Below are 15,659 nucleotides of genomic sequence, written 5' to 3' on the forward strand. Positions count from 1 at the left end.
TGCTTACACGTACAAAAACGCATCGAAATCGCTCTATCCGTTTGAGTGCTACCAAAGATAGATATAACTCCGTAATAGATGGATACAGTCTAAGGAAAAAACGTGCCTCGAAAATTAAGAAAATTTGATTCTCGATCAGAGGGCGCTACTAGCTTTGGCCTACTGTCGTATAGATGGCGTTGACGGTTTCGTTTGTTATTTAACAATTTTAACGCATATCAGTGAAAGAACATGGGTCAAAATAATAAAAATAATTAATGCAAATAAAAAAAATCATTTATCCATATTTAAATACATTTTATCGTATTTTTATAAATCTTCATTTTTAGTTTTAAAGTGTGTCGATAGATGGCAGTGAATTTACAGTGGTTACAAAATTTACTATGACAGTATCGCTCTATAATATTATATCCTCTTTGGTGCTACGATGCCACAGACAGACAGACATTGGTGTCAAACATATAATACCCCTCTTTTTGCTTCGCGGGTTAAAAATTCCCCATTGACCCCTTAATATAGGAAATGAGTAGCTATTTATCTAACTACTTAGGTTAATGAAATCAAAATTTATTACAAGACATACCTTATAGCGATGAAATGGAAGAAATTTACCCTTATATGCATGATTTTTTTCTTTTTGCCCGAAATTCATATATGTGTTACGTAATTGTTTGCTGATTATGGGAAAAATAATAAAACAATTATAAGATCGATTTTTACTGAAAAATATTAAATATATAATTTTCAGTAAGAGATATATGAATAATCTCACTGTTCGGAAAGAGAAGTCGTGGAATGTATTGGGGCATACATTCCACGACTCTTCTCTTTCCGCACAGACTTTTAGACATTATTTATATGTCACTCCCTAAGGCCTTGGCAGAATAACAGCGTTGGAATTTGCCTCGCTTGGAAATTGCAACAATATGCTGAGACAGGGCCTCTTCCCTACTGCACACCCGTGTGTGATTTTTATGTTTTTAATGTGTAAATAATTTATTTTTTTGTTTTTTCGTTGTTTTTGCTATTATTTTTATATTCCCTTTTTTAAACATCTTTTTTCTTTCATTGTATTGTCCTGTGTATGTGTGCTTTATGGAATAAATGTCTTTCTTCTTCTTCTTCTTCTTCTAATTAATACAGTTCGTTGTTAGCAAGCAATTGAAGCAATATATTAAAAGCAGTAAATTATCATAAATTTCTCGAAGCCTTTTAAATTAAACTGGGCTCATTGAAATCGATACGTGACCGGCGCGTACGCATAGAAATGTGATTACGCGGTGCGCAAACGCAAATAGAGACTGTTTGCTCGCTCGCTTGTAGAAAGTACTGAGCCTAGGCTTCTGTTTAATAGGTGTCATATTATTATATCGTATGGCTTTATTCAAAAATTAAATTAAATTTACAAAGGTTAACATTATATGTACATTTATAGCTTAATATCTGTACCTGGGGGTTACCCTCGACCGGTCTCTGACCTACAAGCCTATTGCGCCGCCAGATATACGCATAACACGCCGCCTCGAGTAGTGGGAGAAGTGTAAGAAAGGAATGCTTCCAATTAACCAATTAACAAAACACTCGATAGCCTCCCCAACACGCCCCTCAAACCTCGTAGATTTATCTGGTCAGATTCCCAAATCCAAGGCCCAGAATCTTTCTGCGTTAACCTGGAATGGACGGAAAGCTGGAACTCGTACAGTACACAAAGTCAGTAGTAGTAGTAGTAAATCACTTTATTGTACAAAACAAAAATTGTTAACATGAAATTCATATAAATTTAGGTACAAAGGCGAGCTTATCCCTATAAGGGATTTCTTCCAGCTAACCTTAGAGTAAATGAATGTGAATGATGATGATGTCAGTTCCCCAATAACATCGACATCAATTCAACACAAGAACCACACGGCCTAGATGTGCAGCGAAAGATTTGGGTCACACTAAGCAGAATAAGGTCCGTCGTCAGCTGCTGTAACCACAGCCTCCACAAATAGGGCTACAAGCCCTCACCAAACTGCGACTGTAGCCTGTGGCGCGCCAGACCAAACAACCACGCACATTGTGGAGGTATGCTCCAGGAGACGTTTTTCGGGAGACATGAATGTTCTGCATATAATAACTGCGGAAACCAGGGATATTACAAACAAACCTAGATAATTAAGCTATAAATGTACAATAGGTATCCTTAGTTGGAGTAATCAGGTAGAAACACAACTGGTCACATGGTGCACCAATCTTGAAATATACTTAGTGATATCTCGTTAATCCGGCACTTCGATGGTCCCAGGGTCCCGGTAATCCGGGACTAAAATCGGGGTGCCAGTGATTATTAAATGTCTAATTTTACTGTCTTAAATTATCACACTAACAGTAATATTTCTTTTAATTATCATTTTAGTACTTACAATGTATAATCTATGCTATAGACACAGTCCAAAACACATCTGACTGCATGTAGATTTGCTCCAACTTCTACATAGAAATCCGAATTTGTACCTCGTCGACATAAACTTAAACAATTTAAACATATTAGATACACTCTTCACTATAAATGTACTTAGTTACGTATGATCGAATGCTAGTTAGTAATTAATATTTAACGAGCACTTACTACATAAATAAGATAAGAAAGATTTTGTAGATAAGGAAGCGAAAATATAATTAAAATACGGTACAATAAACTTATTTTATAGCTATGTTAATTTCCATTGGAAACTTGTTTAAGTTTCTCCAAGTTTTCTGATAATATCTGAAAAATTTATTTTGAGAAAATTATTGCTAAATGAATGTTTTGTTTGTACATTGTTCATTCCTACTCCCAATTATCACCTGATATTTATAAACGAAATCGATTTGTTAATTTGGAAACGTTGATCAACAAACGGGTACAAGTACAAACATAAAATAATACATTAAATGAATTAGGTAATTATCCTTTCCTGTTAAAAACAAACACATTGTCCAGATACACGTATATGAGCGACAGAGCATACAACTCAAATTACCATAAGCTTGGGTTTTGGAGTGAGGGAAGCCATGGTGCGCGATCATTGCGCGATGGATGGTCATTTGATTGCTAGAGCGCTCCACCAGACTTTCGCTTACGAACGATACTCTGTAGGAAGTCATGTTTAGGTTCGACACTTACCATAAAAACACCCAACCTTAATTAAGATATGCGAGTTGGTTTTGGACCAAAGTTAAGAGATTTTGGACTCAAGTTGAGTGGTTTTACGTTTTACCATGTTATAAGCCAAACCATGGATGATATATGATTAGACAAAAAATCCGTTTCCTAGTATTTTAAAAAGGTGAAATGCTCCAGGTCAACGTTACATCTACCGATCAGGCTCATACGGCTATATGAGACGGCATCCGGCGATCATGCTACATGAAATTAGCAGGGGGATGGAGGACATTGATGGCCAAATAAGGATACCTATCTATGTCAACTATATTCGTATATACTCTAAAGGCTAATTGTTTTAACATTAATAAGTAGGTAAATAACTCCTGCCCGCATTATGATGATCATATTTCAATTTCAACAGACAGAGGAGTTACTTTCGCATTTATAATATTAGTAGGGGCATAGGGGTTACAGGGATTAGGCAGTGCAATCAGGCTGTTGTCTTGTACATTAGTACATAAAACACATCGTTATGATTGAACGATAATATGAGATATTAATATCAGTTAGATACATATACAAAGTGTTAATGATAGATTACGCCCGCATTAGCCAGTGTTACTGATTGGCTAATGCTAATCACTACATAATTACGAGCATGCGATATGCGATACGAGATGCGCATTCATTCCATATTGGCACGCTACGTTTACAGCTGTGAGTTGTAAGTAAACATACACAATTATCAATAAATGTGTAATAATACATTGTTTAAACAATTACCTAAACATACATAAATACCAATTAATATGTACATAGGTAACTATTTAGGTTAAACATTCGTTTACTCGTATTAGCAGCCATTATGCTGTAAAAATATAATGTGCGCTTCGGTAAAAAAATAACTTAGGAAAAAATGGAAAATTTCATCCTAAATTAGTTTAAAGCTTTAACAGCACTTTGTTATTTACACGCAGGTACACATACGTATAAATGAACAATCGACGACGTAAATTGGTTTATTTACTTAAAGATGTCTTATACTGTCGAGATGCGTAAGGTGGTACTTATTTAAATAAAAAGAACAAGCTATTTCGAATTTAAACTTTTTTCTAAAACTCGTAAGCTCGTAACAACGTTTGGACTTAGGCCGACCTGTTTGAACAGTAATACCGCCGCAATTAATAATCAGTCATCATCTTCCTCGCGTTGTCCCGGCATTTTGCCACGGCTCATGGGAGCCTGGGGTCCGCTTGGCAACTAATCCCAAGAATTGGCGTAGGTTCTAGTTTTTACGAATGCGACTGCCATCTGACCTTCCAACCCAGAGGGTAAACTAGGCCTTATCGGGATTAGTCCGGTTTCCTCACGATGTTTTCCATCACCGAAAAGCGACTGGTAAATATCAAATGATATTTCGTATATAAGTTCCGAAAAACTCATTTGTACGAGCCGGGCTTTGAACCCGCGACCTCCGGATTGAAAGTCGCACGCCCTTACCGCTAGCTAGGCCCCCAGCGCTTTTTAAGCGCAATTAATATTCAGTATTAATAATTACTTGACATGTACATTTCTAGAAAAGAAAAAAAAATCTGTTTCTGAATTAAATATTTTGAACGTTCTGAATAACTGCAGTAGTCTAAGCTAAGTTAGTCTAAATTTACCACCTCTGCTCATTACTGCCTGCTCATAAAATTCACAGCAGCCATTGTTCCTAACGTTCATTCTCATATAAACTGTAGCAACGGCAAGGTTCAGTTGGTTCACTAAAATTCCCGGAATGGGAAAGTTACCGGCAAATGTCGCCGAGATTGCGCCCGGGCGATTTGCATACAAAGTTAAACATTATTAAGCAGTGGCGAATACGGTTAATATAAAAGATACAGAAATATAAATTCTGTGACAGATTTATACATTCAAGTATGATGCTCGTTCTCCAACCTAATCCTGCTCTCCATATTTAGAGTAATTAATAAGCATTACTTACAGATCTGCAAGTTACCAAAAAGCTGGAATCGTGCTCAGAAATTTCAGGAAATTTAACAAAAAACAGGAAATTTTCAGTATGGAAATGAAAAATTACGATTCCTATACCAAAATATGAGGTGTCCGAAAATTTTCAGTGGAAATTTCACAATTTTGAAAACTTTCCGATATCACATCAGTAATACGGCATACTTAATTAATGAAAATCAAAAATGTTTTTGAAATTTATGTGTTATTTCAAATAGAAAACACCTGTAACATTGTATCTGAGTGTATTGTAACTTGTGAGTGAACCGTTTTAAAATTTTCAATAGGTGTGTTAAACTCGGATAATAAGTACTACCGTATCGGTAGTGACCGTGCCCATGAACCAGAATGTTTTCTGTGCAACAACACAAGCCTTTACTGTGGGTACATAGGTCGCTACTAGTTACTAGGTCGATTTGTGTAAAATTTTCTAGGTATGTCAACATCAACTGTATAATCATTATAGTCAACGAATGCCCGTAGATAGGTACGTTCGTACACTCCATCTACGTAACAATGCTAATTCATACATTATACAGCGATACTATACTACACAACACTATGCTGATTGTATTGGTTCGAACAATAACACCTACAGTGCGATAGTGCCAAGTTGTCGACTAAAGTGCAGAATAACATACAGTAAACCTAACTAATATAACTTATAATACTTATTTAACTAAATAATAACAAGCAATGTCTTAATAGCACAATTTTTTATACTGCTCATTTTACTCTACTATAATACTACTATATACTACCGTGCGACATGAAGGAGAAAAGTCGGAAAGCGAACAGTAGGATCCAAAGCAACAAATTAGGATGCAACCTGGATATATATATATATATATAGGTATATATTATATTATATACCTATATATATTTAGTTATTACTACATATGTGCTACATTAAGAGTATAGGGGGTCATAAGTAATTACCTGCTAGAATTCGATTCGATATTAAAATAATAATAATACTACTACTTCGTTCGTACTAGTGTAAGAAGTTTCCACTAGTACGAGTACTTACTTACAACAAGTAATCTCAGCGTACCTCGATTAACGTGAGAAACTAACATTTAGGTATAATTCGTGGGTGAAATTCTATAGTTGGTGTGAATGTAATTCGAGAACTGTGGACGTTTTTAACAAAGTATACATACAGATGTTGCAGCTAATGAGATAAGTAGTTTGTTAGAGTTTTGAATGATTCACGGTTAGTTTCACTAGATTTATATTGACCGGGATATAGACCGTGATTACCTTTTGTATTATTTTGTAAAGATTTATATTGACCGGGATATAGATCCCGGTCAATATAAATCTAGCAAGTAGTTTGTTGTCACATTTTTGCCGGTATGTGATAGAAAAATTGCGGGACAATGGGCTCGGAACGGCAGCAAGTTTTTGTATGGCTTTTTGTCAAACCTTACCCTCATGAGAACATGGGAGCTTTATTTATGGATTAACCTTATATTGACATGACCAATATCATGCGCACTTCACCCGTATCTCACTGTGATACGGATGAAGTGCCAAGAATTAAATATTTTATTGTACGAAATTAGAGAGAAAAGCAAACAAGATAAATTATAACCTAAATCTCGGTGCGAATTGTAGGTACGAGTTGTTGTGCAAAACTAATAACAGAGTTTTGCATCGTACACAAAATAATTAGTGCTTAAAGATTAGTGAGAGAGGGGTCTCGTGCCTACGTCGAGAGAAGTTACCTACTATTAAACGGAGTCTGAGTCGGAGCCCCAGAAAAATAACGGATTATACCTCCACCCATGAACAGCAGCCAGACACTGAATCTAGTATTAAGAATATTAAAGCAAACTGACTAGTCGTTACTCTCCAAATCGGTAACCAATTTCTAGCTTTGCTAGCGTTTGATCCGTCATTTTGACATTTCTGTTTGTTAAAAAGAAAAAAAACAAATCTCTTTTATTTAAATGCGTAATATCTAGAAATGTGCAACTGCATCGTGGCCGTGAGATTCAGCTGTCGCAATTCGAGCGGCCGACTTGGCACCGATGGATAAGCGATCATGGATTACAATTTACAAATAACTGACTGTAAATTACTTTGTGTTAAATAAATTGCAAGTTACAGTAATTGTCAAATACTGCTCTTAAGTATCCGAAATTGCACACTATTTGAAATATTTAGTTTAGTAGGTGGCTACGAAACCTTTGAACCTTTCATTCGCCGGCTGACAGGGTATCGATATCGATTTAAACCATGTTGGAACGCCGAAAACTAATATTTAGGGTTCCTGACCCGAAGGGTAAAAACGGGACCTTATTACTAACACTCCACTAATCGTCTGTCACCAGGCTGTATCTCATGAACCGTGATAGCTAGACAGTTGAAATTTTCACAGATTATGTATTTATGTTGCCGCTATAACAACAACTACTAAAAAGTACGGAACCCTCGGTGGGCGAGTCCGACTTGCGACTTGTCCGGTTTTTTTATATATTTTTTCCGTCGGACTTTTAAATATGTTTTTATAAAATAGGCTCTGCAAAGTACCAGCTTGAGGCGCTCGAGTCAGTTGAGAGGAGGGCCAAGAGAATCATCAATGACAGCAATCTGACGAATACCCGACTCCAAAGTCTGGAGCATCGTCGCAAGGTTGCCAGCCTGTCGATCTTTTATACTATAAAATAAAATTTATAGGATAGATTTCGGAGAGTGTGCCGAGGAACTGCACAATCTTATTCCTCCGTCCCATTTTTACCATCGGACTACAAGACAAACGGCACTTCGGCATCGCCTCATGGTAGGAACTCCAAAAATACGCACGAAGCGTTTTGCTTCCACATTTCTTATGCGAACTGCCAAGGAATGGAACGCTCTGCCCGAGTCTGTGTTTCCGCATGAGTACAATCTGGGGCTTTTCAAGGCAAGAGTTAATAGGTATCTCATAGGTAAGCGTGCTCCACCGTAGACCGCATCATCACTTACCATTTGTGAACCTTAATATGCAGATGTCGCTAGTGACGTCGTCACAGTTGCAATGATTAAATTCGCGTTGATTGACGGATGGTCAGCTGGCGCAATTGGTAACGCATTGGACCGGCAATCCAAGGATGTAGGTTCGAGTCCCACGTTGACCAGATTTGATCATCGTTGATTTTTTCATTGTGATTGACATCTGTATATACAATATATAGATTGTAATATTGTGGTACTTCCCACAATAAAAAAGGAAAAATATATTAACAATTAAATAAACTTTATTTTTAGTCGGCTCTGGCCTAGGTATTTAATTTGATGGCTTAAAATTCCTTTCTCTTTCTGTCAATTGTTTATTTCTCTGTCTGTCAACCATATACTTAAACTTGTTCGATGGTTTTTTTGGTAAGTTAAATTTTTACGAACAATTAACACGATCGTGCAGCCGGCATACATATTCCAACTAATGTTTATAATGCAAATACCGTATCGGTTTTAAGAAAGATTACATAAAAACCAAGGAAAAACTAAGATCAATAAGGAAACCGGGCACCATCGATCTTACCGACTGCGGTCGACAGGTTGTGCAATGCGTTACGTGTGCGTTTACACCGATATTGACGGGTGGTGTTATGTCGCGAATACGCCGGCATATATTTATGATGTCTTATTGCTAACTGTTGACTCTATTATTCTATTCTTTTAAGGCATGAAAATATTCAATTTAATTAAATGTATTAAACTTAATAATTAATTAATGCCTACTAAGGAATTTATCAAAAATTGCATGACAGAATAGGGAGATATAGAAATGTACTGTGACTTTTTACGAAGCACCTTTGACTTTTAATTTAATTCTATGTGATTGTACATTTTATATTTGCGAGAAATAAAAGGCTTTTTTATTTTTATTTATTTTATTTATTGCTAACCGCCGAGAATTAGGGATTATGCGACTTTGTTGTGGTTTAAATTAGCTTTGTGTTATCTAGAGTATCTTTTTAGCCAGATAAATTAAATGAACCGAAATTACGAAGTCAGGAAGCAGTCTAGATGAACGTTTCATTCTGCGACAGAAAATGCTTACTACAGATATTAGATTCTCATGGACCTCACGGTCATAAATTCGTTAATATTGGCACTATTTGTAGTTCATAGGTAGGTGTATACGGTTTCATATCGTACGGATTGGAAAGTGATCAAAACATAAATACAGGATGTGGCCCGTAACAGGAACATACTCGTAAAATATTGTCTGTAATTAATTGCTCAGATAACTAATCAGGCATCGCCATTTTATAACATGGCCTCATTTTGCAACGTGCAACGTAAAATACGGTTATGAGGGTTCATCATATATTCAGAAATAAAACATCTTTTGTTTATCAGTTAGGTATCATCTATGATATCATTAGCATTCCATAAGATTCCTTCCATGCTTTGTCGCGTTACGGCATTGCCGATGCGCTAGGCAAGTTATTGATTATGGTACCTAAACAATAAACTAATCATTGTTTTCCGTACATTACAGGTGGAGACAGGTCGCGAAGAACTCAAGAAGGAACGGGAGATCATGCAGTTGGTAGCGGGGCTGCAGCTAGGTCCTGACGAGGTGGACCGGAGAGAAGTGCCACCTCATCTGCTCAGAGCGAGACACGCGCCTAGGTAGGCAGACAATAACAAACTAGTTACTTTCTTACCACAACACGGCTACCAAGCAGTAGATGCCTTGATCGTGAAATTGTTAGCGACTTTTCTTTGCTTTGACTCGCAATCTGCTTGTCCAGTCATCTCGTTGACTTACGATTGTTACGTTGATGTTGATGTTCGTTCGTTCGTATCAACGAACGAACGAACGAACGTCTATCAAGACGGTGATGTTTTGGCCAAATATGGTAACGGCAATTCTACCTGAGCAATTAAGTATTAAAGTCTTTCCTCGACAAGGTCTTCCTGTTTTATACCAAATAGCACCGATAAAGATCGGTGCAGGATATCGAATTGCAAGAAATCCAAACAGCCTTCAAGCTGCAACAACTTGGCAGATATTTATCTAAATTTTCCGCCTGACCGGTCTGTGTAATAGCTTGTGTATTGGCATTTTTAAAAATAATTGGCTTTGTGTAAAATTTAAAAATTCGGGCAGCCGGTTTACGGTATTTTGATTCAAATTGCGCGCTGCAGAAATAGGTATTTGCGTTGCGCGAACATTTGAACCTGATTATGTTGCTCGTTTAAAAATAAAGGTACGTGTTTATTAATTTTAGCAATAAAGGCATACACATAAGAAAAAGCCGGGAAACTATACCAATGTGTCCTAAAGTGAAACCTACCTACATGTTGAACTAAGGAACAAATAAAATTATTTTATGAAATATTTTTTCTTTAGTGTATAATATCTATTTTAGTTTACTACCTACATGCTATCAACGTAACTGCTTGTACCATGATTTGCAATTATTACCAGTAGCCCATTTGCACTAGTATTTAAGCAAAGCCGCTCGATTGAATTTTGTAGAACGTTTTTTATAGAACCCAATTAAAATTACATTGTATGATATAAATACCTACCTAATTATATCACACTAGGATCATTTAAATATCTGTAGCTTTTTAACACGTTTAGTACCTGGTAGTAAGAGTAACGTGCATTTTTGATATAAGAAAGTCATTTAAGTAATGCCTCTAAATCTAGCTTACCTGTGTAAATATGGTATTATCTATTTATAATTATAAGTTACGGCTTTGCGTAGGACCTCGTGCAACCCGTTACGTAGATTGCCTATAATGCTCAGCGGAATGTGGTCAACTCTGGTGTTCTGAGGGCCTGTCGCGAACCACGTACGACGTGTTGCCTCCCTGTCACACTTACGTACGAATGTACAAGTGCGACAGGGAGGCAACACGGCGAACGTGGTTCGCGGTGGCCCTCTGTTTGCTTAACATATATGCTTAGCAATGACGTGTGATGTGGAAAAATGGTCGGGTATGTCACATTTTTAGTTTGAGGAACTATGAGACCAACCTTGAAATCATGAAAAAAAAATTGACTGTTCTGAGACGAATTTAGCCTTCTGAAAGGAAACTAAGACGTATTCAGCTAAATGTTACGAATTTTCGAGTTTGGTCTCAGTACACGTCGTCGTTCAATATGATCTATACACCTATTTGAAACTAGGTATCGATTTCCTCTAACATGTGGTGGAACATTATAATTTTATGTTTTTAATAAGGTTAGAAATCCACAGATTATAATGGTTCTAACTATCTTGGAACCAAACGATAGTCAGTAGTCCATGGTTTATGTTTATTTGGATTTGGCATACCTAATCTAAAAACATTTTATTTTCATGGTTGCAGCGCCATCTGCGTTATACTCATTTAACTCATTTCTAAATTTTACTTCTTAATTTTATAATACGTGTGCCTAATCCTAATCAGATATTATTTTAAATTCCAGATAACACGACCTTACTTGCGACATCTACCGGCGCATCGAAGAACTTTCTACAGGATAGCGAGCATCCTACCGGCACGGCACTTACCTCGACATGGTTCCAAACACGACCACGTTCACCAAACGCGTGCCGCTCCGTCGAGCTCTAAGTCCGTGCGCTAAAGTCGAAACTTCCTTGTACAATGTGGCTGTAACAATATGTTTTACGGCAATAGGATAGCGATTGCCAAATCGATTTGCTATAATCGTATCGATTTGGCACGAATGTATAGTCAGTTGCAGACAAATCTGATCCTCCCCGCATAGTAATATGAGGAGGGTCAGAGGGTGTAAGCCAAGGTGACAAACGCTAATTAAAATAATCGAAATAACAAAAATTAGTTTCTTTGTACTTGTTATCGGTTGTAACAATATTCTTTGTAATACTTAATTCTTTTGGAGAAATAAATTCTTAAGTCATAAGCCATACTTTTCGATTGCCGTTGACGATTAGCGATTGTCACTTTGGCTATGCCCCCAGGTATCTCTGCAGCCGACTGTAAGATGTAAGTATTGTAAGAGAATAGATTTACAGATCTATTTTTTATTTTAATGTAGGTAATGCTGATTTTGGATCTAATATTCTTTTGGTTTTGAGCAATGAATTTAATGAAATTAGGAAAGGTTTTGTATCTTATCATATTTTATAAATGGTTTAAAAGTTCAGAGGTCAAGATGTACAATAGGTTGTATTTATGTTTATAAAAGTTGTATGTACAAATTTCGCATCTGATCTTATGAATAGACCTATAAATAAACTTATTGTGCATAGTTACGGAATCACAATATTTTGTTTCTACGTCGAATGCTTACCGAACAGATTACAAATGCTGTTTTGAAAATACGAGAGAAAATACTCGTATGTTGATATTGATATTCCACAACACATACAAGGGTATTGTAACAAACATATGTGGCTTTCCATCAGAGAAGAATCCTTATACATAAGGATGGAAAGCCACATATTTAGTAGAATAGAATCTACCAAATTTTGGATTATAACATTTATAGCGCTCAATTATTATGAATTCAGTATTCCTACTTTAGATCTTTTACGTAAATATGATTTTATATTTTTACATATGTCAACCAAGGAATTTTTTTAATATGTTAGATTATTTTTTATTTGTAGCTGTAGTTCGCGACCAGTAATATTGGCAAAAACTGTTGGAACTCAAGGGCTCCACAGACCTTGCAACAAATCGCATTCTACAGCGATACTCGATACACTGGCGGTTAAGTAGGTATAACGTATTCAATTGATCGATCAAATGCCGCAATGTATTAAAAATCGCATGCGATTTGTTGCAAGGTTAGTGAAGCTCTTTACAGAAGGGCTGTAGTCTTCATGCAAGTTGCAGTTGAAACGCGGTCCATCTGTTTAAGCCCTAATAAAAAATAATTTGTGGCTAAAGGGATCCACTTTTAAAAACATAAAAATAATGAAATGTTTGTACAAAAGAGTTCAGAGGGGCATGGTGCATGCACTGTATATACATTGATTATGTTTTAGACATGGCCAATTTGTAAAACTAATGATACGTTTCTCTACTTATTGGACATATACTTAACTTTTATTTAATGAAAACCTCTTTCTAGTTTAACTTTAAGACTATTTTTCTATTATGTATTACTTACGTCTCCACATCGCAATTCTCATAAATATAAATAATTTCTGAGCAATTAAATACAATACAAGTTTATATTTTTGGCCATGTCTAAAAATACTAGGTAATTAGTAGGTACATACTCAAATAATGTGACATTCCATAATTATTAAAATTTCGTTGTGTACCGCATTTGTTATATTGTAACACACAACAACGATATTTTTACGTGCTTAGTTATTTTATATAGTTATTGCTCATTACAGTTTTCATTAACGATCATATGTGTCGATTGCTTTGAAACTTTCTTAGTTCACTTTTATAAAGATCACAATAAAAAGTGACTTAATATTGCCCTTCGAAGTTATAGGCCATCATACTTAACAATATTTTATTGTGACTCCTTAAAGTAATTTCATACAGCATAAAATTTATACTAACTCATGCGGCTATGGCCAAACAGAAGTTTCCAAATAAAAAAACAAAAAAAATCTAACATCAAGTGCAACCGGACTAATGTGTGGTATTTTCTATAAAAATGGACCTTATTGTCGATAGCGCTTACGCCATTATAAACGATGCTCCGATATAAATACAATGCCGCGCGACGCTGTGCGGCGTAAGCGCCATCGACAATAAGGTCCCTTTTCATAGAAAATGCCCCAATGTACACGTGGTGTCGACTGTTGAGTTACAGAAAATCTGCTATAAAAAAAACATAAACAGAAAAACATTGCGATTGACACATATGTTATGTAATGTTTATTTTTCACGTGAATGTGAAGAATTTGGAACAGTTGAATGTGTAAGTAGACATGAGTTTGGCATACGGTGAGTTTCTTTTGGTACCTACATGTTATGAAGATGGAAGTCGAGATTAAGTGAGTAAGTGACACTATTAAAATGATTGTCCCATGAGTACAAATGTAAAAGGGACATGCTTATTTTAGATTAATGTACCTAATTTTATGGAATAGTAACGATATAACTTATATTTGTGTTTTTTTTTCCACTTGGTTTTGAAAACTCGATAGCTGGGGGTTTATCACACGTAAGGAATATAAGTCGTTGGGAAACTGCACTGCTATTGCTGCTGAATAGAATATTGTTCTTACTTTAATAGGTTGATTCTTAAGAGCTAGCACGAGATTTAGACTGAACTGTCCAAATTCTTATATAAAACACGTACCAGCGGGTTTACAGCGAAAACCGAAAATCGAATTTTCGCGGTAGAGTCTACAGGGTAGACCCCTAGCTTTCGTGAATCGACAAACTTTTTTTTATAAACAATATGCAGGGAAAACTTCTGATATTAATAAACCCGCCGTGTGCCAGACAGACTTTTGTATTGTAAATATTCTCGAATAATCTAGTGCATCTTCATTATATTTTGTCATTTAGGCTACGAGTGCCATCAACGTTTTTCGTTGGGTTTTAAAATTAATTATATTTTATAATATCTTGTTACGTTTCTCAATGTATAAAACATTCCATTGTATATATAGAAATGTTTTAGTAATAAAATCTTTAATCTTTTCAACGAGTAGACAACGATGTATTCAAATTCCATATTAAATATAATTTTTATTTAATTAATAAATAGTCGTTAATTAATAAAAGTGGCTATTATTTTACTTAGTAATACAATAAAATACATACTCTTAATAACATACCTCAATAAAAATAACACTTCTAACGGGTCTAAGTTATTTAGCTTTGTTCATAACTATTCCTTTCAAATCTATAGCGTAGATAGAAAAAAAAATACTATTTCTAGTTACAGAATAATATTCAATAAAAACAGAATAATACCCATGGCATGGTCCTGAATGCAAGCCGAATGAGTAAAAGTTCACATTTGCCAGATCGAGCGTGAACATAGTTTTAAGTTTTTAGCTCTCCCACCACGCACTTACCTAATTCTCACAGCCAATAAAACGCGGTCTAGTCAAACCGCTACAAATATGATATGTGCGTTTTCATCTCCGCTCCGCTGGATTACAAGTATTAAAACCAATGCTATTAGTTGATTTCCGTACGCCTCTCCTCTTCTCTGCCTCAGTGGAAATTAAGGCAGCCTAAAACCGTAACACAAATAGTCCTTGCAGTTCCTTCTGAACTACGGTATCTGCTTCTACTTAACGCATGCTTACTTAAGCATGAGTTTTCATACAAGGGAAGCGATTACTTTAAAAAAAGTGAACAAAATGTACTCTATTTTTATTATGATATAGTTTAATTTGGCTTGGTAATGATGGAGGAAAACGTGCCAAACGAGAGGCACGAAGGAAGGGAGATTTCTTAGGCTTTAACCGCGAAAATCGAAGTTCGCAAATTGCGGGCATCTTTCTCTGTCACTCTAATTATGCCTTCATTAGCAGGAGTAGGAGTAAAAGAGAAAGATCCCCGCAATTTGCGAATTTCGGGTTTCGCGGTAGACCCCTGGTTC

At 35.9% G+C, this 15,659-nt stretch overlaps 1 protein-coding gene across 2 annotated transcripts in view; it reads left to right on the top strand.

Moving 5' to 3' along the window:
* Positions 1–14,829, top strand: part of LOC134750133 (uncharacterized) — a 47,712-nt gene extending 32,883 nt beyond the window's left edge. Inside the window, exons 2-3 of one of the 2 annotated variants that reach the window (XM_063685248.1) lie at positions 9,639–9,772; positions 11,568–14,829. In XM_063685248.1, coding sequence (XP_063541318.1) covers positions 9,639–9,772; positions 11,568–11,571 — 138 coding nt within the window. In that variant the 3' untranslated portion in view covers positions 11,572–14,829. Of the gene's footprint in view, positions 1–9,638; positions 9,777–11,567 lie in introns of those variants that run through there. The other variant, XM_063685249.1, reaches the window with a different exon arrangement.
* Positions 14,830–15,659: the final 830 nt, after the last annotated feature.

This window comes from Cydia strobilella, chromosome 19 (assembly GCF_947568885.1).
Source record: "Cydia strobilella chromosome 19, ilCydStro3.1, whole genome shotgun sequence".
Lineage (NCBI taxonomy): Eukaryota > Metazoa > Arthropoda > Insecta > Lepidoptera > Tortricidae > Cydia > Cydia strobilella.